Genomic DNA, 27,684 nt, shown 5'->3' with positions numbered 1-27,684 from the left:
TTATCTTAAAAATCATATCAAGTTTAGTATATATCATATCATATCTATTGTTTTTATATAGATCAATAATATATTTGAGATTATAAATGTTGTCAGACCTTACCCAGTGTGATTTTATGTTTTACAACATTGTGATCATGAAATCGGATATGGATCGAAATCCTACTATAATGAACTCATTTTCAAATTTGCTCGTAAGATCTTGGGTGCGCATTATACATTATAACTTGATGTTGATTAAGATATCGATATGGAATCAACTTTAACTTTTAAGCATGGACCATAACTTTTGTTACTGCAAACTTTAAAAATTAGGAAAAAAACATCTTAATTACAAAAAAGAAACAAGATCATGTACAACTAAAGGCTTAAGATCACTGAGATGAATTATGAAGTGATAATGCTCTATGAGACTTCATGCAACTTGCGATACTCGATATCAAATTGAATAGATGGATTTTTGAGGCTCGACTATGTAATAAAACTAAAGATATGATATCAGATCGTGTTAAGATTTTAAGATTCTAATCGGGATCTAAAATCTCACTATAAATCTTGCTTCAGATAGATACTAGTAAGATCGGGATCGTTTTTCGCTTATAAGATCTTCAAATCGTAAAATCTTAAGATTAAGACCGAGATCTTAGAGGGTATTTAGTTAAACTTATTTAAAGATCTTTTTAACTTATTACCTATAAACTAAAACTAATGTTTAGATAAAGACTTTTTAAAAAATAATAATAATAACTTATAGCTACTCCTTACCTATAATAAGTCATTTTTGATGAGTTGATTATAAAGAACAAAAACTTCTTATTTCTCAATATTTGGAAATTGACGGATATGCCCTTTAACATAATAAAACCTTAGTGAAACACAGTTTATACGACCCCTCCATCGCTTCTCTCGTCGTCAGCTCCAAGCGATTCCTCCCTGGTCGCCGCCGTATGCGATCGCCTCCCCTGTGAAGCCAACGGCCAGAGACCTTCGAACTAGAGACGGAGACGGCGTCTCTGGCATTCTAACAAGTTGCAGACTCCTCCTCTTACTTTTTTTGTTTGGATTTTTCGCAACTCAAGACCTTTGTAAGTAAATTTATCTCCTAGTCTTATGTACAGAACTTCAATTTTTCTGTACCAGTTGAAATTGAAAAATTGAAACGCGGAGGTTCTTTTTTTATTCTGTTTGTGGTGAATAACGTGGCATTGTATTTGTAGGGTTTTTTTTTTTTTTTTTTTTTTTTTTTTTTTTTTTGCTCACTGTGTTAGGAGTCAAATTTAGATGTAAAAAAGCTTCAAATTGACCGAAAAGTTTTTTTTTTTAATCAGTGGGAGTTCTTAATTTTCCGGATTGACTATTGTAGAACATGATTTTGATCAATGTTGTTTCATTATCATCTATTCATCTTAATTTGGTTTGAAAGGGAACAACAAATCTCAAATGTCAGAGCTTGATTCTGGATACTAGGGTAGGGTTTCACTGTAAAATTTGGGTTAGGTGTTTTGTAGCTTCTGTAAGTGTAAAGTGACAGATGAGAATCTATGATTTTACCATGGTTTTAATATGTTTATTATGCTGCTAAACATTGTTATATACGAGTTATATCTTACATGCATATGATGAATCATCTTTCTACAGTTTTAACACTCTTACATCAACTCTATTTATTCAGTTATGCATGATTTGTAACTTGAAATTTGTAGTTAGGAAATATGAACAAGTGTGAAGAGAATAAAAGCTGGGAAATTATTCACATCCCAGATAAACCACCTTTCCCTCTCCACCAACAACCCACTGGTAGCTTCTTCAACCTCTGTTCTTTAGCATCTGTCATTTTCTTTTTACTGAATTTGATTATATTCTGCAGTTAAAGTTTATGCTGCTGTAATAGATCCTAAACATGCCAACACTCTTGTAAGGTATGCACACACTCTTTAATAACTTCAACTTTTCTTGAATTTCATCATTCATTGCTAATTAAAACTGTTTGCTCTTCAGGAAATTAAATAAGATTCTACCATTAGAAAACCTTCATCATGTCAAACGAATTCGAAAACAAGACCTTGATGAAGGTTTTGCCTTTTTCTCTGATAAAAAATAGCATAAAACTTGGCAATAGTTTTTATGATCTTATGTTTCACTTTTGTGGCTTTCATCAGGATGCATACATTTATCAGTGATCCTATGTTTAGTTGGTGAAAGTGAAAGCCAATTGGACAATATACCTCAAGAGGTTGTGGAGCTTATAAATTCCTATAAGTTGGAAACTTTCATTACAAAAGTATGCTATTTCTATATTTGGTGATTTAGAGATGTATTTTGTTATTGTAGGATGATCATTTAAAAAAAAAAAAAAAAAGAATTCATGTTAATGTTAATGTTAGGTATGCAAATATGCTCCATTATCAAAAGAAGAATGGATAGAACAATGCAAAATATGGCCAACATCTTATCATCCACCAACCTAGTAATTCATCTTAAATTTCATTTCATAATCAAGTATTTTCCATGGTTTGACTTTGTTGACTTCTATTTGAACGTGTGGTTTAAACTGTAGCAATATAAGGGGCATTACGGGGTTTTCAAAAGAGGAATCTAACTCTGTTTGCACCTTCATGAAACAAGCACTTGATTTGGCAAAATGTGAATGCCAGGTGAAATTTCAATAAAGAAAAATGTAAAATTATCCTTAAAACTTTATATAAAAGAAAAATAAAAGCAATTTCATTATGTGCAGATGATGAATGCTGCTATTATCATTGATCCTTCAACCAATCAGGTGATTGCTGAAGCACGTGATCAGGTCAACTCTTGCAGCTGTTGTTCCATAAATCATGAAGCAACTTCTCAAAATCATGACAAATTGCTTTTAAATTCTTCAGCTACAAAACCCAAATTGTTAAATTATGGCAATGGTGTTTCTTGTTTAAATCCATGGAAATGGTCCAATCAGAAGTCATGTTCATGGCATCCTTTAAGACATGCTGCCATTGTAGCCATTGAAAATTCTTCAGTTAGAGATAAACTTCTTTTTCATGGCAATGAACATGCTGCAGATCATCTTGATGAAACAAATCCTTTGTTAAAGAAACAGAAGATCAAATCTATCCATGTAAGCTCATTTTTTTATTTTTTATTTTTTATTTTGTTACCAATAATAGCTACGTAGTCCATATTTTGCTAGGGCTTTTGACATAAAAGTCCTTAAGTTTACAAATCTTTTATGTTTTTACGGTTTTACCCTAAGTATGTTTTCCGAATTTGACATGGAAGTCCTTAAGTTTGTCAAAATTTGGACATTAATGAACAAAAAATCGTAACAGGGACAAAAACCGAGAAAATTTGACAAACTTAAGGACTTTCATGTCAAAAGCCCTATTTTGCTACCAATATGGGCAAATCTACTTTATTTGTTACATATTGCTATTATTGGTCAAAATCTGTAATTATGTTGCTATTATTGGTTAAAAAAAATTGCTATTATCCGTAGAAAAAAAATGTAAGTACATTGCTATAATGGGTAAAAGATAAAGTATATTACCTTATATTGGTGAAAAACTTAAAGTAGGTTGCTATTTTCTTCTATTTTTAGGTAAAGAACGAAGAGGAGGTGGTCAACTCTCAGTCAAATGGCAGACCGTATCTATGTACGGGTTATGACATTTATCTTGTTTGGGAACCGTGCGCAATGTAAGTTCTTTAATTACAACTTTGTGTTATCTTATTTATCAGTGTTTGTATCTGTATCTGTATCTGTATCTGTATGTTGTTTTGAGCAGGTGTGCGATGGCGCTTGTTCATCAAAGAGTGAAGAGTATATTCTACGCGTTCCCAAATAAGAGTGATGGTGCGCTTGGAAGTGTTCATAGGTTACAAGGAGAGAAAAGCTTAAATCATCATTATGCTGTATTTCGAGTTATGTTGCCTCAAGAATCCTTTGATGAATGTTTAATGTAGATTGTTTATTTAGTTATTTCATTTGATTGTTTTATTTTATATTTTTATTATATGTATGTTTTTTATATAATTTTTGTTTAAAGTTTATTTGGACTTGTGTGTTTTAATATAACAATGTTTCAATATGATCTTTAAACTTTTTTTTATATATTTTTTTTACATCTTTTTAAAATTTTGAAATTTACATACAACTTTATTTTATAACTTCTTTTTACAATTGTCTAATCGCCTAATGTTTTTTTTAACATATTTATTTAGGTAGTGTTAGAAATACTTCTGTTTACATTTCTACTTGGGTGTTTTTTTTTATTTTTTTTTTATTTTTTTTAAATTTGAACGTCACAAGTAAAATATGTTTGTCCTCAAATTTGGAAAAAAAGTAATGGTTTACAAACTTTGCAAATAGTAATTATAAATTTTTTAAAAAGATAAGTCTTAACATATGAGATTTGTTGTACAAACTGTTTAACACTGTTTAAAAAAATGTTAAAACCCAAAAACAGTGTTACATTATAAAACAAAATGAATATGTTATTATGTTAATGCTTATATTTTTAAAAATTATAACCATTATTTGCAGATTTGGTAAATCATTTTTTTTCTTATCCAAAATTGATGACAAACAGCCTCTTGTGGTCTTTAATTTTAAAAAATAAAGCAAGTAGAATTGTAAAATAAATGTTAAACAGGAAAAATCATAGGTGAAAAAAAGTTGTATGAAAGTGTAAAAGGATTATGAAAAAGATTTGACAAGTTAAAAAAAAAAAAAGTAGTTGGTAACACCATTTTAAAACAAAAAATGGTGCATATATGATGGTTAGGTGTTGCCTAGCTTTACAATATTGTTTGAGCTTTTATTTATTAAGTATGCTTTGTGTTAACTTGTTTAACATGCTCTATCTAGCCATCCGCCACTAGGAGTAAAAATGTAACACTCTTTAGATGTTGAGGATATTGAAATGATACGAGATGACTTGGAGTTTGGATATGTGAGTTCATATCATGAGTTGCATCGTTATATAAATTGTTTAGCATTTACTATGTTTAATATAATGATGTATGATTTATATATAATCCTCAAAGATATTTAAAGATGAAAAATGTCTTTGTTATGTTTTCAGATGAAAAGATGTTATCTTTAAAGTTCATAAATTTAATACACATTGATATATTAAGTTACACGAGTCTAATACATTATTTTACATGAGCTCATGTGAGAAACAAATACCATATTATACCATAATATGCATCGAGAAGAAAACGTCACATGAACACATATTTAATGATTTTACACATTGCTCCAAAGTTCATTTAAGGAGAGAAAAAGGAAAGTCGAAGGATTGATAAAATAGTATTGCTACCGAGTTTATTTATTGGAAAGAAGAGAAGAGAAAGGAAATAAAGATTTATACCAATCTTTCTTAGATATTGTCCTCCCAAATAGGAAGAAATTTGAGAGAAAGGAAAGGAACATCATTTACTTTTTTTTTTCTTTCATTTTCCTTCCTTTAGTGAACTCAGCGTTATCTTAGAAACTTATATATATATATATATATATATATATATATATATATATATATATATATATATATATATATATATGTATTATTCATTGTTATATTTTTGAACAATTTAATCCGTTTTGATGAATAGACTTTTGCTCTAAGTTGAAGATGTTTTCATATTATTTCAAATTGATATATACGAAAGGTGTTAGCAATCAAAGGATGTACCCAATTAGATTATACGGAGTATTAATAACACAAATTAATTAAAAATATAAAATATAGTTGTAATGATATAACACATCAATTGATCAACTAAAGAATTAAAACGAAATCTAATAGACTTTTTTGTAGAAGAATTCTAATAAGCTTAAGAGAAAAAAAATTGTACTCATCCACTACTTTTTAAAAAGTTGTCAAAAGTTAAGATAATCATCAAAATAGTTATCATTTTCCTATATAGCATATGTTAAATGGGCATACTAACTGCACAATCATCCAAGCGACGTTGTTTCGATCAATGTATTAAAAACCGGTTTTTTAGTTGAACCGGTATGGTTACCGGTTTCCGGTTCAACCGGTTTGACCGTTGAGTAAACCGGTTTCTATAATTTTCATATTTTTTCGGATTTTCATACACATACATACATACACAAATCAAGAATTTGATGTCCACAAGTTCAAACATTAAAATACACATGAAAACAAGTTGTAGATCAATCAAAATACATTAAAATAACTCATAACCATAAGTTTTACATCAATCCACATGCATTAAAAAGAAAATAAAGTCCTAGATAAATATAAACGCATCAAAAAACTTCATAACATTTATCATGTGTTTTTATTCAGAAAAATTTTAATAAATGTGAAAAAACTACCAAAGTTTATTATGCAAAATGTTTCAATTCCATATGTTTTTATTCAATTTAACCGATTTAATTGAACAGGTTCAACCAGATTTTTGTAAAAACCGACCGGTTCGATCCGGTTCAGAAATAGACATAAAATCGGTGATAGTTGAACCGCTCCCTTCCCCGATTCCCGGTCCAACCGGTTCAAACCGGGTTTTAAAACATTGGTTTCGATGATACCCATTTCGTAGATGCATCATGCAAAATAGTGGTCCTACATATTATATGTATAAAAACGTTAATTTTCATATTTTTCCATCATTTTACAAAAAATATAAACTTATAATTCCCTCAAAAACACTCTCAAGCACACATTGCTCTCAATGTTACTCTTACACATCGATCTCGCTTTAAAGATCACATTTTAAGATGTTGCAAGTTTATTTTAAGGTTATTGCTTTTTTTTTGTAGATTATAAAAATATATTAAGTATACATGTTATTGTTGATTTTCTAAAGACTAAATTGTACAAATGGTCCCTGTGGTTTGCTGAAAATTGTCATTTTGGTCTAAAAATGTTTGGACTAGCAACACGGGTCTAAAGTTTTCATTTTGTTGCAAGTTTAGTCCAATTTATTTTAAAATTTTATGTAATGACGATTTTACCCTTGTTTTTTGCTTTTTCAGGTTTTTTTTATTTATTTAAATATTTTTATGATTAAAAGAAAAATAAAAAATACTTCTCTCTCTCTCTCTCTCTCTCTCTCTCTCTCTTACGAGACAAAATATCACCACCACCCCTATCTTCTTCCCCATGAAACACACCCATCATCTTCCTCAAACACACACACACACGCACAGAGAAAAAGGCAGCCCCTTCCCTTTTGCTACCCTCTATTCTCATACCTCAAAACAAATATCAAAATTGATTTGTGTTCTCGGATCGAAATCAAAATCGATTTGTGTTCTAAGATGCTGGAAAAACAAGAAGGAGAATCTGACAGTGAAGATTTAAGGTGGGTTGTAGTTGACTTTCAGGTGGGTCTTTTGGTTCCTTCGTCTTTCCTTCTTGATTGCCTTTTTCTCCTATTTCCTTGGATTTAGTTGTTGTTCGTTTTTCATTGAGGGTATCCTCTATATCTGAATCTCGATTTTTTTACATTGAAAGGGGAAATAAGTGCAAAATCGATTGTTGGCTCAAAATTGGTTCCTGTTGACGCCTCTAACCATCATTTTGACCCTTTGCAACCTAAATCAGTTTCATTACTTGTCAAAAAGATTGATACATAAGAGAAATTCCCAGAAAACCGATTTTCGAGTTTGAAGGGTAGTGCGACTTTGATAAATCCGGTTCTAGTTCGTCGACTCCTGTCCTTTTGGCTGTTGATGTTGTTATGGCTGAGCTTCCTGACCCTTCTCGTAACATTATTAAGCTGGTGGATTTTTTTAATGTGGAATCTAGTACCCTTATGTGGCTATGCTCGAATTTGAAAGGGATATTACCCTCATCTGCAGTCCTGGTGAGAAGGAAGCTATGATGATATTCCGAAACAATCTCACTATAAAGGATCGGTGGTACCAATCAGTAGCGTTGGTGGCATTCATATCTCCGGCCGATGATCGTGGTGGTCGTATTTTTCTACATGTGAAAACCAGGTGGAAGATATGAACTGTGTAGAAAAGTGTGTGTGTGTGTGTAAGAGAGAGAGAGAGAGAGAGAGAGAGAGAGAGAGAGAGAAGAGAGATATAGAAGTATTTTTTAAATTTTCTTTTAATCATAAAAATGTTTAAATAAATAAAAAAACTGAAAAAACAAAAAACAAGGGTAAAATCGTCATTATAAAAAAGTTTAAAGTAAATTGGACCAAACTCTCAACAAAATAAAAACTTTGGACCTGTGGTGCTATCCAAACCTTTTTTGGATCAAATTGGTAATTTTCGGCAAACCCACAAGGACCATTTGTGCAGTTTAGTCTTTTCTAAATGTTTAGTAAGATACAAGTAGTGAGCAGTGAAGTATTAATTTCAAAGAAAAAAACTTATTGAGAAATAACATTTCCACACATATCATCTGTGAAATATTTATTTTGTATTTACAATTGAAATCTTGTTGGATGTCGGTACCAAGTAAGACCTTGCTATAATTTCTACCTAAGACCTCGAAAATCAAACGACCCAAAACTTTTTTGTTTGCTTGACGATGGTTTGGTTTTAAGCGTGTGTTCTTTTGTAAGTTTTAAGCGTGTGTTCTTCTGCAAGTTTTTAGACCTGTAACATGCCACTATTCTCCAGTCGCACAATCAAAATACTCCAAGTGAAATTTTCTTGTTAACATGATGCTTGAAACCTTAGTTTTAAAGATCTATTAGTTTTTATGAACACTTTGCAATCCTAGTGCTAGTTGGAAAACTTATTTCTTTTTGAATGTTCGTAGGTTTTCGATCCTTTCTGACGAGTTTTGCCTATGTGTAGTATGGTATATCGAATCTAGATATCGTAGTTTAACATGTATACCATAGAATAATGTTATTGTGTATATGTATCATCATCCGATCATTCAATTTTAGTACCACCTTTTTTCAAGGTAAACAGGATAGGTCTATATAAAAACCTAATGGCATAAGGAAGTAGATTGGTATCATCCACCAATAGAAGTACTTTTTGGTAATCTTTATCATCACCTATACCAACATCTGTATCATCATCTTTACTGACATAGACATCATCATATTTACCAACATCATTGCTTGTGTGGGAATAACATTGTCACATATAGCAACATTATCATCACCAACATACTTCTAGTGTTTCATATACAACATATCCAAGATTTTGTGGTTATACCACATCGACATAATAAAAGGTGGTTGTTTAGGTGTTTCACATACATAATATCCATGAGGATATTGATAAACACTTTGAGAGATAAAGATACATATGTGATTGTTGCCACCTCTTTTGCTATATCTATTCTTAACTGAGCTATTTCCTCTTCCATTAGCTCATTTCTCATCGGAGCCTTTTTGATAGAATGATTTCCGCCAATAGTTGATTATTCCACTGCATTGCATTGGACAATTAGAGCATCTTCCACTAGATCACTGTCGGTATACATATGTCTGCCGGTTGAGACTTTATGAATAATTTTTTCAAGTGTTTCAAGTTATTCTTACCGACTATTTATGTAACATATTTCAATATGGGATGTTGGAAAAACATATTGATATTAGGTATGCCTTCTAAGCATGTCTTAAGTTTGACCAAATTTCATAAATCGGAATAAATTATATTCGACGGGAATTCTACATTATAGTTTTGAACAAAAATCATAAGATTTACCATTGCCTAACCGCCATGAACCAAGGGGTATAAACAAAAATAACAAAAATAAAATATCCAATTGAAAATTTTGAAGACATGTATTTTGTGAAAGAAATGATACCAAATAATTGTTTGTGATTTTTGTATATACATCTTTATCTTTTTGTATGTAAAGTATTGTCTATTATGTTATTTATGTATATGTATATGTACATGTACATAAAGTCTTCAGATACATACAAGTCTCCATTGGCTTGTTGACAATGGAGAAACAAAATTCTTAGAACTTTTTGTTGATCCTTCTTCTTTACCCATTCAAAATAATCAAAACTGCCCATTTTCCCGTCTTCAATCAAATCAATCAATTCTGAGACTATGGCGACGACCACCGCAAAACCGCAGCGATCGCCTGAGGAAATCGAGGACATAATCCTACGCAAAATCTTCCTTGTAACCCTAATAGATTCAATGGGGAACGATTCACGAGTTGTTTACTTGGAGATGACGGCAGCTGAGATTTTAAGCGAAGGCGGTGAACTGAGACTTTCTAGGGATGTGATGGAACGAGTTCTTGTTGATCGTCTATCAGGTAATTTCACTTCTGCGGAAACCCCTTTCCAGTACCTAGTTGGGATTTATCGTCGCGCATATGAAGAAGGGAAGAAAATCGCTAATATGAAAGATAAAACAGTTAGGGCTCAGATGGAGTTAGTTGTAAATCAAGCGAAGAAATTAGCAGTGTCCTATTGTAGAATTCACTTAGGTAACCCCGATATGTTCGCCGATTCCCAAAGAGATAAATCGAATGTTTCTCCATTGTTGCCTTTGATTTTCTCTGAAGTTTCTAGTTCCATTGATACTTTTGGTGGTGGTAGTAGTGGTGGTGCCTCTTCTCCTCCTGGTTTTTTGGATGAGTTGTTTAGGGATTCAGATTACGATTCCATGGAAACGATCTTGAAGCAGTTGTATGAAGATTTAAGAGGGACTGTGCTCAAGTGTTCTGCTCTTGGAAACTTTCAGCAGCCATTGAGGGCTTTGATGTACTTGATAAGTTTTCCAGTTGGTGCTAAAGCTTTGGTGAATCATCAATGGTGGATTCCCAAAGGTTTTTTTCATAAATGGCCGTGCTATTGAGATGACAAGCATCTTGGGTCCTTTTTTTCATATCAGTGCTCTTCCTGATCAAAGTTTTTACAAGAGTCAGCCTGATGTTGGGTGAGTTTGATCTTGATTTTCTATTTCCATGGCTATTATATGACTTGCCTTTTCAAGTTTCCATCTGTTCTGTTAGATCATTTTTGTTTAACTTTCATATCCATGGAATATGCAGCGAGCAGTGTTTTATGGACTCATCAACAAGACGCCCTGCTGACCTTTTATCTTCATTTGCAACAATCAAATCTGTCATGAACAATTTATACGATGGATTGGCAGAAATTCTTAGGTCTCTTTTAAAGAACACAAACACACGAGAGAATGTGCTCCAATATATTGCAGAAGTGATCAACAAAAATGCATCAAGGGCTCATATCCAGGTAAAAAAAAAAAACTTTTTAGACCATAAAGACATAATTTATCTATCCAGGTGAAAGTTTTATTAATATTGGATAATTTGTGATTGGTGATAGGTTGATCCTATGTCTTCTGCAAGTTCAGGCATGTTTGTGAACCTTAGTGCTGTTATGCTTCGATTGTGTGAACCTTTCTTGGATGCAAATTCAACAAAGAAAGACAAAATTGACCCTAAATATGTCTTTTATGGTTCTCGTTTGGATTTCAAGTAAGATACTCTTTATCTACTGTAGATGTATCTTTTCTAAATAAGAAAAGATTGAAACTACAATCCCTCAATATGAATTTGATCATATGATTCTCAACTGAATACAGAGAACTAACTGCTCTTCATGCATCTTCGGAGGAAGTTACTGAATGGTTAAACAAAAACAAGCCAAACAATGAAGAAAACAGGTTGCTTCAATCTCAAGAAACAACAAGTTCTGGTCAACCAAGTGAAAGCTATTCATTTATTTGTGAATGTTTCTTTATGACTGCTCGGGTTCTAAATTTGGGTCTTCTGAAAGCTTTTTTAGACTTCAAGCATCTTGTCCAGGTATTCATTTCCTTAATCCCATGATTCAAAGTACAATGTCCTTCCTAATAAGAAAAATAAAAAAGTTCAATGCTTTATTTGGTAGCAGGATATTCAAAGAAGTGAAGATAGTTTAGCAACCTTGAAAACCATGCAAGAGCAAACACCTTCCCCTCGAGTGACACAAGAAGGAAATCGAAACGTTAACACAGGAGAAATTATGTTATGAAGCTCAGATACTGAGGGTAAATTAGTCTTTTTCGTTTTTTCAGTATTTGAGTTTCAGTTTTCAAATCTTTTCATGGTATATATCAATGTGAGGCCTTTGTTTGTCTTGATAAATGAGAAAAAGACAAGGGCAAATCTGTAAATAGTTAGGACTTACTGGGAAAGTATTATGTTACATATTGCTATTATCAGAAAAGATAAAGTGTATTTTTCATATATTAGTAAAAAGAGTAAAGTAGGTTGCTATTTCCTGCAGTTTCTTCTAAAAGACACTGATATATTATATATAGCTTATCAGATTGAGTAAAAAAGAAGTGATTGTGTTTTGTGATTCTGTTTTTTTTTTTTGTTAAAATAGGATGCAGGACTACTTCAACAGGCATTATCTTTCTATCAGTTAATGGTGGTTTGGTTAGTGAGTAGAATTGGTGGTTTCAAAATGCCTTTACCACAACCTTGCCCCATGGAATTTGCATGTATGCCTGAACACTTTGTGGAAGATGTTATGGAGTTGCTTATTTTTGCTTCTAGAATCCCTAGAGCTTTAGATGGTGTCAAATTGGTACTAAAAACAGATTCTTTTTTTTTTTTTTAAAAACTTTTTATTAATTATCTTCTCTAGTCTCTCACTTTTGCTTTTTTTTTCTTTGGCAGGATGATTTTATGAACTTTATTATCATGTTTATGGCAAGTCCAGAGTACATTAGGAACCCTTACCTAAGAGCCAAAATGGTTGAAGTCTTGAATTGTTGGATGCCTCGTAGGAGGTATTTATTTATTGATTCTATCATGTTATGTTATTTGCTTACAAAGGGTATTTGCATCTTTTTACGTGTTGTGTGTGTGTTTGTGTGTGAAGTGGCTCATCTTCTGCTACCAGTACACTTTTTGAGGGGCACCAACTCTCTGTTCAGTATCTTGTGAAGAATCTTTTGAAACTCTATGTGGATATCGAGTTCACAGGATCCCACACTCAGGTGAGTGATTATTTCAAATATTTAAAGAAATAGCAATGTCATCAAAGTACAAAAACAGTTTTTACTGTTATAAATTCTCTAGATTTTTCAAAACATCATGTTTTTATAAGAGAAAGTTGAAAGTACAACAATGTTATATATAGCTGTTTAGATATTCCAAAGTACAAAACCATACTAATAAAAAAGTTAAAAGTACAATGATGCAATTAGAAGAAGCAAAAGAGTTGTAATTTTAGCAATGTCATCCAAATACAAAGCAACTTTCACTGTTACAATTTTTTTTTAAAAAAAAAATTCAAAATATCATGTATTTAATAAGAAAAGAAATGAAAAGTACATTGCTATGATCACATAGATATTCAAAATAGAATGTCTTAGTAGTAAAAAAAAAGTAATGAGAAGAAATGAAATTTGGATTCTATAATAAACAGAGTAAAAGTAGATTGCTATTTCTTATGATATTTGTTCACTGTTATGCAGTTTTATGACAAGTTTAACATCCGCCATAACATTGCTGAACTTCTAGAATACCTTTGGCAAGTCCCTGTCCACCAAAATGCTTGAAAACAGGTAATTATTATTATTATTATAATTTTTAATCAACTCATTATTAACTGTAACTGTTTTTGAAAAAATTACAGATTGCGAAAGAAGAGGAAAAGGGTGTTTACTTGAACTTTTTAATCAACGATAGCATCTTTCTTCTTGATGAAAGTCTGAACAAGATTCTTGAGCTTAAAGAGCTTGAAGCTGAAATGGCTAACACAACTGAATGGGAACAAAGATCAGCACAAGAAAGACAGGAGAGAACTAGACTTTTCCACTCTCAAGAAAATGTCCGTCTTTTCTCCCCCTCTCTCCCTCTCTATCCTTTCAAATATATTTATAGGGATATTTTCGTCATTTTCTCAATTTAATACTTTTTTGACCATCTAAAAACACCATTTTTTTCCTGTTTTGAAAAAAAACGCAATGTACAACCATTATTTTGTCTTTTCTCCCTTCTATCCTTCAAAATATGTACAGGGGTATTTTCGTCATTTTCTCGATTTACCCATTAATACTTTTTTGACCATCTAAAAACACCACAAAATACCAAAAAACGCAATGTAGATTCATTATCTTGTCAATTTAGCCATTGACTTGTTATTTTTTTTATGTTTTGTCCCTGAATATAGTTGATTTTTGCGATTTTGATCCCAATAAGTATTCTCTTTCATTTTTGGTCCTTATTTGAGGTTTTTGTAACGTGTTTGGTCCATGTTCCTAGTGAAATTACTATTTTGGTCCCTTAGCATAGATGATTCTTGCAATTTTGATCCCAAAAATAGTCATATTACTTGGAACAAGAACCAAAATGTTACAAACACACCAAATAAGGATCAAAATTGCAATAAAAAACTTTTCAGGACCAAATTTGCAAAAATCGGTTATACGCAGGGACCAAAATCGTAATTAACTCTTTCTTTTCAAATCGATAATGTGGTGAAGTATGTTGTGCCCTTTTGTACATTTCCCTTTTGAAAAAAATGTTATGGTCTAAATCGAATCACTACAGAAAATGATGAAAGTACAAGTCGTTTTTGCAAATTTCCCAAATATTTGTATTATAAATTTGTATTAAAAACGAAGTTATATGGGTGATTGGTATATATATAGATTATTAAGATTGACATGAAGTTAGCCATGGAAGACGTGAGCATGCTTGCTTTCACCACTGAGCAAATCACAGCCCCTTTCCTCTTACCCGAAATGGTAACCTACTTTCCCAACATAAATCTCATTTCCACTTTATAAAATATAAACTTTTAATAATCATTTCCTTATATTTCAGGTTGAAAGAGTTGGCAGTATGTTGAATTATTTCCTGTTACAGCTTGTGGGCCCTCAAAGAAAATCATTGAGTTTAAAAGATCCTGAAAAATACGAGTTTCGCCCAAAACAATTGCTTAAACAGGTTTTTCTTTTCTTTTCTTTTATTAAATGATATATTTGGAATATAATAAATATCTAATTATTATTTTTTTATATCTTGAAGATTGTCAACATATATGTCATTACAAAAGATGGACGTTCCTACAACGACCAGGTATTTTTTTATTTTTAAATAATTATATTACAAGGTTTTATAAAAATTATTTATTTATAAATTATAAATGTGTGTGCAGTTATTTACGGAAGCTGCAAATGTTCTTAGAAGAATCAGTGAAGATCCAAGAATGTTTGATGATTTGGGTAAAAAAGCTAGATCTGCAGCATCCGAAGCCATGGATGCTGAAGCTATTTTGGGAGATATTCCAGATGAATTTCTTGATCCAATCCAGGTTAATATTGTCCTTTTACATATATATATTTTTTTATTTATAAAAAAGAAAATACGTTTTACCGACACAAATATAAATGTTGGAATCTGCAGTACACTCTGATGAAAGATCCCGTCATTTTACCATCTTCAAGAATCATAGTAGACAGACCCGTGATTCAGAGGCATCTTCTCAGTGACCCTGTAAATTTTCTATCTTTATCTGGGGGGCATTTACGTCTTTTTCACAAACGAGAGCGAGAGAGCTTCAAAAATTGCAATTTTTGTCCCATTGATATCGGTTTCGGACTTTTGGTCCCATTCCAGTGCTATTTTTTATGATGATGAGGATTAAGGGCATTTACGTCTTTTGCACATATGAGAGATTTGTCTTTTTTTAAGTGGGACAAAAATTGCATTTTTAGACTCTCAGTCCCGGTCCAATGCATGCGAATCAAGGGCTTTTTTGTGTTTTTTGCACAAACAAGGAGGGTATTTATGTCTTTTGCGCAAACAAGAAATCAAAAGCAAGTCCCTGTCCCATTTTTTGGGCGGGACAAAAAAAGTAAAATTTTTTAATCGCATTGACATCGGTTTCAGTGTCTCAGTGTCTCAGTCTGATACATGTCAAACACAGTAAAAGAATTTTGTATTAATTTTTGTTTTTTTGGCAGACGGATCCGTTCAATCGATCACATCTTACACCGGACATGTTAATTCCAGACACGGAGTTGAAACAGAAAATAGAAGAATTTGTGAGGTTACAACAAAGGAAGCAAGAAGATATGAGCATGCAAAGCAGCTCTAAATCTTCTATTCAATCACCAGATGCTACAAGTACAAGGCCTTTAATTGATTGATTAGACTCTAGTTTTAGAGTTTGTAATTTCTTGTATCTATTATTAGCATCTCGTTGGTTGGTTGTTTGGTATTACTCAAAACAGGTTTCTTTTTTTTTTTCTTAAAACAACTTGTAAAATTTTTAATCATATCATATCATAGAAATTATCATTACATTTCATGTTGAGAACTAAACTAAACTTGTGTGTTCATAATCATTGCTCCATTATTAAAGATCAAAATAAGCACAAAAACCGATTATTTAAAATCAGCAGAGTTTCAGTTGCATTCTGATATCTTTCTTTCCATTTTCTGATTCAAATGTTCTTCCTATAACGATTTAATGCTAAAGTAGATGAACAATACAATACCAAATTTGGTGTATTCATGACACCAAATGGATACTTGATCCAAACAAGGAATAGAACCTTGATTCCTTGTCTGTATTGCATTACCAATAATCTGACTGGATGGATGATCTTTTAATGTTGTTATAGTGGGAGCTTGATGGGATTCAATGTTGAGAGAAATCTTGGTGAATGTCTATTGAATATGGATGAAAAAGTTTTTTAAGAATAGGAGGCTGATGTTCTTCTGAGGTAGATTGTGAGCAGGTTGAATGTTAATCATACTTCACATGAATAGATTCTTCAATAATCTTTCTCTTTTTCTTATAGACACACAAAGCTTTGGAAATTGAAGATTCATTCATTCATCAGCTTTGACCTCAGACTTAGACAATGGATCCTTTTGATTCAAGATGTAGCGTAGCATGGCTAGCCAAACACATGAAGTATGATATGTCTAGGGACTTCTTAAGATATCTTGGAATGTCTCTTCACACTAATGGATCTATTTTGTGTGTAGCAACTTGTGTTCGACAATTTCATCCCAGAAGTACAATGTCAACAGTTTCAACAATCATAGTTCTTTCTACTTCTATAAATCTACATCAAATTTGGCGTTAAGATTTAATGTAATTTGTGGTCTTTTTAGTTTGAGTTTATACATATTTAGTTTATTTTAGTTGTTTAAAGTTTGAGTTTACCAATTTCAAACCAATCAAATTGTATCGTTACATTTTAATAAATGTAATAATCGTTTCATAGACGATTAATTGTGTTATAAATGCCACTTTCTTTATCTAATCCTTTCTAATAAATGAAGATTTTTTTTGCCACTTGTCACACTCTCATTCAATTTGCTAAATGTCATTTTGTGGTTATTTTGAATTAATTTTTTTCCACATGTCATTTTATGAGTTTTCTATTTTATTAAATTCCATATAATATTTTAATATAATAATTGCAATAAATATAGTAATAAATGGATATCAATTTCATTAATGAACTTACCTTTTAATTTCAAAATTCTAAAAAATAAAGCTTTTTAGCTTCTGTTATTTATTTAAATTATTTGTTCAAATTTAAAAGATAAAAAACATATTTATTATAATAATTCATTATTTTTCTTATTTTCCTATAAATTTAAAGTTCTCAAATATTTTGACCTTTATATTTAATTTTTTTTTTATTTTAAATTAACCCATGTAATACATGGGTTTCACAACTAGTAAAATTAATACATAACAACTAATTCAAATTATATACAGATTTGTTTATTTATGTTTGTTTAATAATATAATTTCTAAAGTAATTGTGAAAATAGATATAAGACAAATTTGTAAAAAAAAACTAATAAATCAAATGTATGTTGTTGAAAATCTAAATAAATTAGGCAAAGAGAATATACTTCAAATATTTATTTTTTTGATGTAAAAAATAATGCTATGGTGCAGGATATCACTATTTCCACCATTTTTTGTGCAACATTTTTCAAATTACATCACACAAACAAATATTAACAAAAAGGTAACTTATTTGTTTCTATAATTATTTATAACCTATTTTATATAAATTATATATACAACAAAAAAAATAAATAATTAAAAAAACGGCAAATTTGTCATATAACATGCATACATTCTAACTCCTGTAAAAGATATACAAAAGAATAATTTCAATTCCATTCCAAATCCCGATCCATTATTGTCATAACCAAAAAAAAAAAAAATCCCAAAAGTACAAATGCTATAACTAAACAATTCTTTAAAGTACAATGCCTTAATATGAACCATGTGTTCATTTATCAAAGTTTCATACACTTTTGACCTTACGCTTTGCATACTCATGTGCAATGCTCATTGAACTCCTACTATGTCTTAAAGAAAATTCCGCAAGCAATATTTGTTTTTCTTCTGATGTTAAATCACCATGACCACCCTTCGCATGTAAAAAAACAAAATTAACACACTTTCAGTATACCAATGTACTTTCAAAACCAATGCTTATAAGTCTATAATAATTAAAGTTAAAGGACCTTAAACGTTGATTTTGAAAGTAGGTGTCCTAAAATAGAAATTGGTTAAAAAAATTCTTACCAAACGTGAAGTTCTATCACATACAGCATGGTGCATGAGGATTCCGGAAGCAACTGACACATTAAATGAATCCACCATTCCTTTCATTGGAATACTACAATGCATATCTGACATTTTCAAAGCTTCTTCACTAATCCCCCTGTCATATCAACCTACTTTCATTACTTTGCTTATTATAGTTATAACATCTTATTTTCTTTTTATAAAAAAAAAAAAAGAACATATACTTAAAGGTTGTTTGATAGTTGATGATTGAGTTCAGGCCTTAACTCAATCAGATCTGACTCAATTGTTATCTGACCGAGTCGGATCCAGTCTTTTACCAAATCCCGTAAGAGGCATATCAAACAGACCCTTAGTAATAGGTTAATTACTACCTGCCCTCATTTCCAACAACTATAGCAGTGGGACATGACCAATCCATATCATAGATAGAAACCTGTATTTAAAAATAAAAATAAAAATAAAAACAATTTTATTTGTCTCATAAATGTGAATGAAACCTTTATAGCTAAATGTATAAAATCCATACTTACAGCTTCAATTCCCACGTGAGTTGTAGCAATGCGATAGCCACGTGACCTCAAAACTTGAAAGCATTCTTCAGCAGAATCCCAGAGCTCAATATCTAACCATTTCTCAGCTCCCATACTAATATGGCGATGCTCTCTATACCTACATGTTGAAGATGAGAGGAATGGATAATGGATTCCAAAAACACAACAAATTCAAAGACTTTTTGTAAAGATGTCATCAATTGGTGAGTGCATAATGCATAAGTCACCTCAGATTGGGTTAACACCTTTTCCGGCTGTCAAGAGACACCACATGAACGGACTGAAACCCTAAAGCATCTGCTGACCGGAACACTGCAGAGACATTCCCGGGATCTGATAAACCCTCCACCACCATACACACAGAGTAGGTCCGATTATTCACGACGTTCATGAACCTCTCCTTTCTGAGCTCCATTAAAGAAGGATCAACTGCATCCAACACCTCTCCGCTACTCAAATACGTGTTTCCAGATTTGAATTTGTCCAGGTAAGGAAACCAGCGGTTTGATTGTGGTTCAGTCCTCCGTTCCATCTTCATGAAGCTGGCAACGTCGTCGTTTGTGTTTCTCCGCAACAGATCTCTAACTGAAATTCGTTTACTTTTTTCTTCTTCTTCTTCTTCTTCTTCTTCCTCCTCCTCGGCACATGTACAGCTATCTTCAGTCGATTCAATCGAAACGGAAGCTTGAATGGATCCATATGATCTTGAGGAATGCCGGTATGTTTTAAGCTTAAACCCTAAACCTTCGAATTGAAGTGTTTGCATAGGCACATAAGAGGATAATTTTCACATGAAGTATAACAATTGAGAAAACATTGAGATTCACCTGGACTTTGAGAGAGAAGACGGTGGCGGGGGAAATGCAAAGACGGAGTACACGTTGCGATGCGTGTTGTACTGAAGTCTAAGCAAGAGAGAGAATACCGGAGAAGGAATTTGCAGGCGCTCATGTCTGTGTTTGAGTGTGTGGTCTCGGCGGTGAGGATGACGGCGGAGTGAGAGGATAAACGGATACCGATCGGTGGTGATGGTGGCGACATAAGATAATAGAGATGACATTAATGGTAAATTGCAAAACGCTCACTAAAATACTTCTTGGTATGCATATTTGGTCCTCGAGTTTTAAACTTAAACATGTTTAGTACATAATAAACTTTTATGAGGCTATGGCATTTGTAAACATTGATAATGTATAAGGAAAATGACTCTTGAGGGTAATTAATTGTTGCGTTTGTTTTCATTTAGTCCTTTTTTTTGTACTCAATATACCATCAAACTTGTTGTTTGTGTTCACCATAACCCTTTTGACCGACTTTTGACCTGTGATTGTCGGTCAAAGGGTTATGGTGAACACAAACAACAAGTTCGATGGTATATTGAGTACAAAAAAAAGGAAAGAGACCAAATGAGAACAAAATCGACAGTTGGTTACCCTCCTGAGTCATTTTCCCCGAAAAGTTAAATGAAATTAAAGTTGCAAAATTATCAAAGATTGCAACCTTCTTTGGTCATAACGTATATGAAGAGCGTTTCGGAGGGGTAACTTTGTTAAAACATGGTCTATGCTATGTTTACTGTGGTTAGCTGTCAACACCTCTCTGCAAAAGGATATAACTGTGTATGAGAGGTATATTTATCAACATAAATGTTTACCTCAAGGTATATTATGGAGATGTGTCTACAAAAGCTGCATGATATTATACATATTGATGTTGTATCTTATCCCATGAATTCGATCTTAAAGCTAAGTAAACTCAAAAATCACAGCACTTATGATTCCAATCGTTTGTAGACTTGTCTAGAATCCATGATACGATAAATCATTTGATTGGAAATGTAAATATAGTCATAAAATACACCTGCTTAGTCAAGATTCCCCTAATAAATATTCAAGTGCATTACAAAGCTGTACATGTATGAATAATGTTCTTTCGTGGGTTATGTTTTGAAAAGAAGCAAGGAGGGTAACCAACTGTTGTATTTGTTCTCATTTGGTCCCTTTCCTTTTTTTGTACTCAATGTACCATTGAACTTGTTGTTTGTGTTCACCATAACCCTTTGACCGACTATCACATGTCAAAAGCCGGTCAAAAGGGTTATGGTAAACACAAACAACAAGTTTGATGGTATATTGAGTACAAAAAAAAGGAAAGAGACCAGATGAGAACAAACGCAATAGTTAGTTACCCTTAAGAGTCATTTTCCCTAATGTATACATAACACACTAGTTATGGAAACTCAAAAAATAAATACAAATTTTTTTTTGGATAAAATGATAGTAAGGGTCCGGATGAGAACCTCAATCATCTACTATCGACAATGTTGTATTATATTATTTGAATCGACACTATTGTATTTGTACATAACAGAATAAGATGTGTAAATATGTTTTTCGTATTGTCAGCATGCTATCTCTCCAATGTAGCAAGTGTTGCGATATTTGATGAACTCTTCATCCACAATTATGAGCAATATTGTATCAAACTCCAAATAATAAAGCATCATCATAGGCTCTTTTCAAACCCTTTTCAATTGTTTGAACACAAAATACTTGATTATTGGAATACTCAAGTATCAATAATTTCTTTTAAATCAAGAAAATGTGACGGTTGATTAGAAATGAGCTAAATATGAAAAATAACACTTTACTTTCCAACAAAATTATTACAACATTGCATATTTGGTTTTTTTATTATTAAAACTTATTGGTTACATTTGAAAAGCTTTGAAAAGCTTATTCATTAATAGCAATGTGCAACATTCAATCTTTTTAAATTGTTTACCCTATTGCTATAATTGATAAATTTTCCAAAATACAATATCCTAATAGAAAGACAGACTTTAAAATATAATGTTATGATAATAAGGAAAATAAATAATAAGGAAAATCTCCAAAAAGGTGTTGAGTTTTATTCAAAAATCGGTTCATAAAAAAACACTAAAAGCGGCAACGAAAACTTAAAATTTTTGATTAAACATAAAACTATTGTATTCCCACCAATGATTATTTTACATGAACATGAAAGAGTAAGATTAAAGAAATTACAACATTTGAAAACTTTGACTCCTCTTGGAAGTTGGAAGTTGATGAAGTGATGACAAGAGTACAAAAGATAGCTCATCTAGAAGTATCCACCAACAATTAGGATGCTAGTCCATCTTCTTGGAAAATAAGTTCTTAAGTCTTTAAGAAAAAAAGTCTATATTTTATCTTAAATTAGTTTTGTCATCCAAAAAGGGGTTGCGACACAGCTTGTTGCTCGTTTACCCGCTACGTCTATGTAAATCTTTCTTATGGAACTTTCTTAATAATTAGAAGAACTAGTTCTTAACACTTTTAAGAGATAATGAAGGAAAAGGATGAAAATTTCGTTCATACGGCTAAGGGAAAGAAGAATAGGTTGAAAACCTTTTGGCATTTTACAAGCTAGTATTTACCCTTTGAATCCCAACACTTTAAGACCATATTTTCATCATAATGTCTAGCCAAGCTTTTAAAGCATGACTTTCTTATCAAAATAAGAAACTAGCACATTACTTGTCCCCTCTCTTGGATTTTATATAAAAGAAAGAAAAAGTTTTTTTATAAAACTCTTCCAACTTTTATATTTTATAAAGCCATGACATCTTAACTAAAAGACAAAAAATCTTTAAGTCCAAAAAGACATACATGACTATATCATAAATGACTATATCATACTTTATGATATAAACCATATACTTTCATTGAAATAATATTATTTCCTCAAAATAAATAATTTCCAATTAATTGAAAGAATTATAATTATTTATCAAGAATCAAATTCTTATTAAATAATATATTTATGTCAATGTGTTATTGATGTAAACTCATAGGATCATATATTATTAGTAATATCATTATAAAATGATTATTGAACATATAGATTCAACAAAAATTATTATATTTTTGTCTTATAATCGATTTATTCATTATATTTTTTATTCAATCAAGTCTCAAAAACTGACAATTGTTTGTATTTTGACCATTTTACCCATAAACCGATCACCAACAGAATATGTGGATTTTTTTTTTGTAGATATGATTAAAATATAAAGACTATATATATATATATATATATATATATATATATATATATATATATATATATATATATGTTTAGGTTCTATGGAAAACAAAAAAACCCTAAAAATCATAAAAATGCATAAAAAAAATACTTAGAGATCACAAAACTTTTTTATCAAAAAATCGCAGCTTTTAACATAAAATCGCTGAAAAAAATTTTGAAAAATTTTTTTTTTTACAAAAAAAAAATGATTTTTTTTTCAGCGAAATTCTCTAAAAGGCTGCGATTTTTTGATAAAAAAAAATTCAAAAAACAGTTTTGTAATGTCTAGGTATTTTTTTATGCATTTTTATGATTTTTAGGGTTTTTTTAGGGTTTTTTTGTTTTCCAAATAACCCTTCCCTATATATATATATATATATATATATATATATATATATATATATATATAGGTTTAGGTTCTATGGAAAACAAAAAACCCTAAAAAAACCCTAAAAATCATAAAAATGCATAAAAAAAATACTTAGAGATCACAAAACTTTTTTTTGAATTTTTTTTTATAAAAAACCACAGCTTTTTATTAAAATTTGCTGAAAAAAAAAATAAAAAATCAATTGTTTTTTTTTTATAAATTTTTTTTTTCAAAATTTTTTTCAGCGAATTTCTTTAAAAACCTGCGATTTTTTCATAAAAAATATCAAAAAAAAGCTTTGTGATCTCTCGGTATTTTGTTTATGCATTTTTATGATTTTTAGGGTTTTTTAGTTTTCCAAATAACCCTTCCCTATATATATATATATATATATATATATATATATATATATATATATATATATATATATATATATATATATATATATATATACTAGATTGGTGCGGAATCTCAATCAAGTGAATGACACAAATCGTAAATATAAAATAAGAACACAATGTTGAATCTTCAATGCACACTATATTAATCAATAGTCTAGTACATAAGACTCTCTATGTCTCTCGGTTCTCTATTTCTCTCTCAAAATCTCGAAATCAACAACTAGAATGACTAACCCTAAAGACCACGGAATCAATACAATATATATACCTAGACCTAATTACAAATGCCCAACCCAAAGCCCAACTGAATTCACTTAATGATTTCGGTCCAAACACCACCAAATTCATGGTGTTTTCGGTCCTAGACCGAAAACTCTAAAAGCTATGTAAAGTAAAGTATAAACCACAAATCATGTCCCAACAATCTCCCCCTTGGCTTATAGCTTTCTTTTCTTTTCAATCTTCTCTTTGTTCTTGACTTTCAGCTTTTACCTTCGATTTCTTCACGATTTCAAGATGAACATATGAATTTCTACATGAATGACTTCATCTTGAATAGTTGGACTTCCTTTAAAATTTGACTTTGAACGTACATTGGGTATAGAGGCTTCTTGTATAGGTTCTTGTTGAAACATCCCAAAAATACAGACCAAAAATTTCTTTTTAAAATCATTTAGTAAAAACCATAATCCATCAATATCATAATAAATCACAAATCATATCTCTCGAAAACATCATGTCAAATACTGTATCACAATCACGTGAGAAAAATATCAGAGTCTAAACAATCCCAGGCTAAAGCTGTGGTGTGTGCCATGCGATCATCCCGAGCCCTTCCCCTTGCTAGTGGATGTACGTGAAACCAAAACTGAAAACTGTAAGCATGAAGCTTAGTGAGTCTCCCCAACTACCACATACCATACACATATCACATAACATATATTGGGCCGCGCCCTTGCTACATCGAGTCAAGCTCGACATCGGCTTTCCCGTCATCGGGCCCCAGCCGGCATCGAACCCTATTCGGCATTGGGCCCCGCCCGACATTGAGCATATCTCATCATACATATACATATCAACAAACATATAACATAAGCACATAACCCTAGCCTGTAAACATTCCTCGGGCCCCGCCCGACATTGGACCTAGATTCGGAAACATACTAACATTCCTCGGGAACCACCCCGACATCAGATCGGATTCCGGAGCATACTATCATAAGATATTAACTAGACATTCCTTGAGCTTGCCCCGGCATCAGACCTAATCCCGGAACACATAACACATAACAAGCACATGCAAGAATCACAAAGACATCAAGCATACAAGCATACAAGCATTCCTCGGGACTGCCCCGACATCAGATCGGAATCCGAAAAACATATAAACCTACTTCGGCCCCGCCCGACATCGGACCGTGGTCCGGAACTACTACTATCTAAACGGTCCGACCTTGGTGCCTTAGACCCGTTCCTACTGGAGAAAACTCACCTCGCAAAGCTGTCTGCAAAAACTCGCGGTGAGGAATATCTAATAGTTGTTCCAACGACTCCCCGACTATCAATATCACAATAATACTTAGTCAGAATCTGATAATCCTTCTCAGGGTAAAATGACCATATTACCCCTGGTCAAAGTCAACATCCTAGTCAAAGTCAAAGTCAAGGTCAACTCCCAGTCAACCCCAACTCGTCGAGTTATCTTCCAACTCGGCGAGTTCATGTACTACTCAGACCCGTGGTCAACCAATTCAACTCGTCGAGTCCCTTCCCAGACTCGTCGAGTTCTTCCTGACATATAATTGGGACATATCGACTTTAACTTGTCGACTCCCTCCTTGGACTCGTCGAGTTCTTCAGCTTCCGAGTCCTAATCTTGTCCAACTCACTGAGTCATCTCCTAGACTCAATGGTTTCACTCAAAATTAGAAAAGGGTTTAGGGTTCACGAACCGACTCGCTGAGTCCAAGAACAACTCGTCGAGTCCTACATATGACAAATCCATTCAGTCGATTCTAATCCATTCCAATGCTTCTAACTCATAGATCTAGACTCCTTAGACTAGCACTACACGTAAAGTTGCCAACTTTACGTGCATGCATGGTGTTATGAAGCTAAAACACCCATTGCAAGCTAAAATGAAGGTCTAAGTCATGAAATAGGGCCATGGCTGAATAAAGGTGGCAACTTTGAGCTTCTAAAGCTTACGAGTGCACAAATCTGAAGTCCTTACATCCCCAAAGGTTCAAATATCGGAATGACCTTGGAAATGGCCCAAAAGTAACAACATACAAGCTTAAATGAAGATCTAAGTGTATAAAAGACAAGGTATAAGCTTTATACCTCTATCAAGACAGAAATGTGTCCTTAGCTTTGGATCTTCATCCTTCCTTCTACAACTCTAAGCCTTTGCTTCCTTCTTCTAGCTTTAAATCACAAAAATGGCAAAGAACTAGCTCAAGATCACTCAAGGTTGATTAGGGTTTGGAGGTGATGGAGGCTGGGATGGAGGCCAAATTTGATGCTTAAATAGGGTGCAAGCCCAAAAGATTAGGGTTTCATCCAGCCTGTCCTACTCGTCGAGTCAAAACTTTGACTCGTCGAGTAGCTCACCTAAAATCCACACATATTTTTGATGGGTTTAGAGCATAAAAACAATCCTATGTGCTCATGCAAAACCCTAAAGCTTGGATCTAGGTTTCTCTATTGTACATGCAAATCATCCAAGACTTATGAACCCTAGATCTAGCATACATATTTCGAAATTAACCTAATAGATCAAATCTAGATGATTACCTTTCTTGAATGGCTTGAATCTTCAACTCTTGGAGCCAAGTGTCACAAATGTCACACCTCTAATGGCTTACAAACACCACAAGCAAGAGGATGATATTGGAGAGAAGGGAAGAAGGCATAATTTTGGCTATGAACTCTCTAGGGTTTCCAGTGGCTGAAATATGATGCCCTTAGGGTTCTATTTATACATGTGCTGCTAGGGTTTCAGTCAAAACCCTAATGGACAACTTAGGCCTTAAGCAATCCAAGGAACCTTCTGGAATAAGGCCTCCTTGGATGAATTCAAGACGGACTCCATCTTAATTTCTTCCATGCCCTAATCCATAAGGATTCTCTGCCCAATAACTAACTATCACACAATTGACAGTTTCAGTCCCCTTTATTTAATTAATCTCTTTCAGCCACATAATTAATTCTTAATTAATTATTGACTAATATTAATTAAACTATATGATTTCTCCTTTAATATATTATTCATATAATATATTAATAAACCATAATAACCTCCCTCTCTCTCTATAATCCATCCTGTCAAGTTGCTTTGGTGAAGGCAACCCAAAAGGACCATGCACAACCGGGTCAAGTACATACCAAATATTGTTACGAGCTTAGACACTAATCCAACAATTTTGCCTTCTACTCAACGAGTTAGGGCCACCAAATCGTCGAGTAGCCCTTCCAAAATGAATAAATAAATGAATTAAGTGCATATCAGGAACCAGGCGTTACGGTTCTTGAAAATCAGCACTTTCAGCTTTGAAATACTTCAGAGATAATTACAGAGAAACCGATTCTTCTGGATCACTTTAGCAGGTTCATAGATAGCAGCAAATTGATTGAGGAGGCTTCGATGCAATTCGTCACATAACTTCAAATACAGCTTCACCTTGCTTCTAGGGTTGAAAGGTTGTGTGTTGAAGAATAATCTTAACTTCTTGTTCCTTCGAATGGATATTCT

The 27,684-nt window shown here is 32.3% G+C and overlaps 2 protein-coding genes and 1 pseudogene across 4 annotated transcripts; 2 read left to right on the top strand and 1 right to left on the bottom strand.

Annotated features, from left to right (window-relative positions):
- Nucleotides 1-902: 902 nt before the first annotated feature.
- On the top strand, nt 903-4,044 carry LOC145123472 (tRNA-specific adenosine deaminase TAD3-like). The gene is made up of 10 exons (XM_079058683.1): nt 903-1,085; nt 1,704-1,797; nt 1,868-1,919; nt 1,999-2,072; nt 2,160-2,281; nt 2,385-2,467; nt 2,558-2,654; nt 2,738-3,112; nt 3,593-3,690; nt 3,780-4,044. Exons 2-10 carry the CDS (start codon nt 1,713-1,715, stop codon nt 3,955-3,957), a joined length of 1,164 nt encoding a protein of 387 aa, XP_078914809.1. The 5' UTR covers nt 903-1,085; nt 1,704-1,712; the 3' UTR covers nt 3,958-4,044.
- Nucleotides 4,045-9,888: 5,844 nt separating this feature from the next.
- LOC145124295 (putative ubiquitin conjugation factor E4) lies at nt 9,889-16,247 on the top strand (annotated as a pseudogene). Its single transcript, XR_013715585.1, has 16 exons — nt 9,889-10,852; nt 10,968-11,172; nt 11,266-11,417; nt 11,525-11,747; nt 11,836-11,971; nt 12,313-12,516; nt 12,609-12,721; nt 12,814-12,931; nt 13,412-13,501; nt 13,573-13,767; nt 14,591-14,686; nt 14,766-14,888; nt 14,970-15,020; nt 15,100-15,255; nt 15,348-15,437; nt 15,908-16,247. The product of XR_013715585.1 is annotated as a putative ubiquitin conjugation factor E4 (transcript).
- A 1,828-nt stretch (nt 16,248-18,075) lies between these two features.
- On the bottom strand, nt 18,076-20,134 carry LOC145123262 (uncharacterized). 2 transcript variants are annotated; one of them, XM_079058487.1, is made up of 6 exons: nt 19,898-20,134; nt 19,316-19,808; nt 19,050-19,188; nt 18,891-18,952; nt 18,514-18,652; nt 18,076-18,355 (listed from the first exon to the last, which is right to left on the bottom strand). In XM_079058487.1, exons 1-6 carry the CDS (start codon nt 20,109-20,111, stop codon nt 18,230-18,232), a joined length of 1,173 nt encoding a protein of 390 aa, XP_078914613.1. In that variant the 5' UTR covers nt 20,112-20,134; the 3' UTR covers nt 18,076-18,229. The 2 variants fall into 2 exon arrangements, with proteins under 2 accessions (XP_078914613.1, XP_078914612.1); XM_079058486.1 differs by having other exon boundaries at nt 19,316-19,814; nt 19,898-20,133.
- Between the last annotated feature and the right edge of the window lie 7,550 nt (nt 20,135-27,684).

Source organism: Lactuca virosa, chromosome 7, assembly GCF_052849685.1.
Source record: "Lactuca virosa cultivar CGN04683 chromosome 7, Lactuca_virosa_CGN04683_v6, whole genome shotgun sequence".
Classification (NCBI taxonomy): domain Eukaryota; kingdom Viridiplantae; phylum Streptophyta; class Magnoliopsida; order Asterales; family Asteraceae; genus Lactuca; species Lactuca virosa.
The sequence above is the reverse complement of the archived record's forward strand: the minus strand, read 5'-3'. Positions and strand labels throughout refer to the sequence as shown.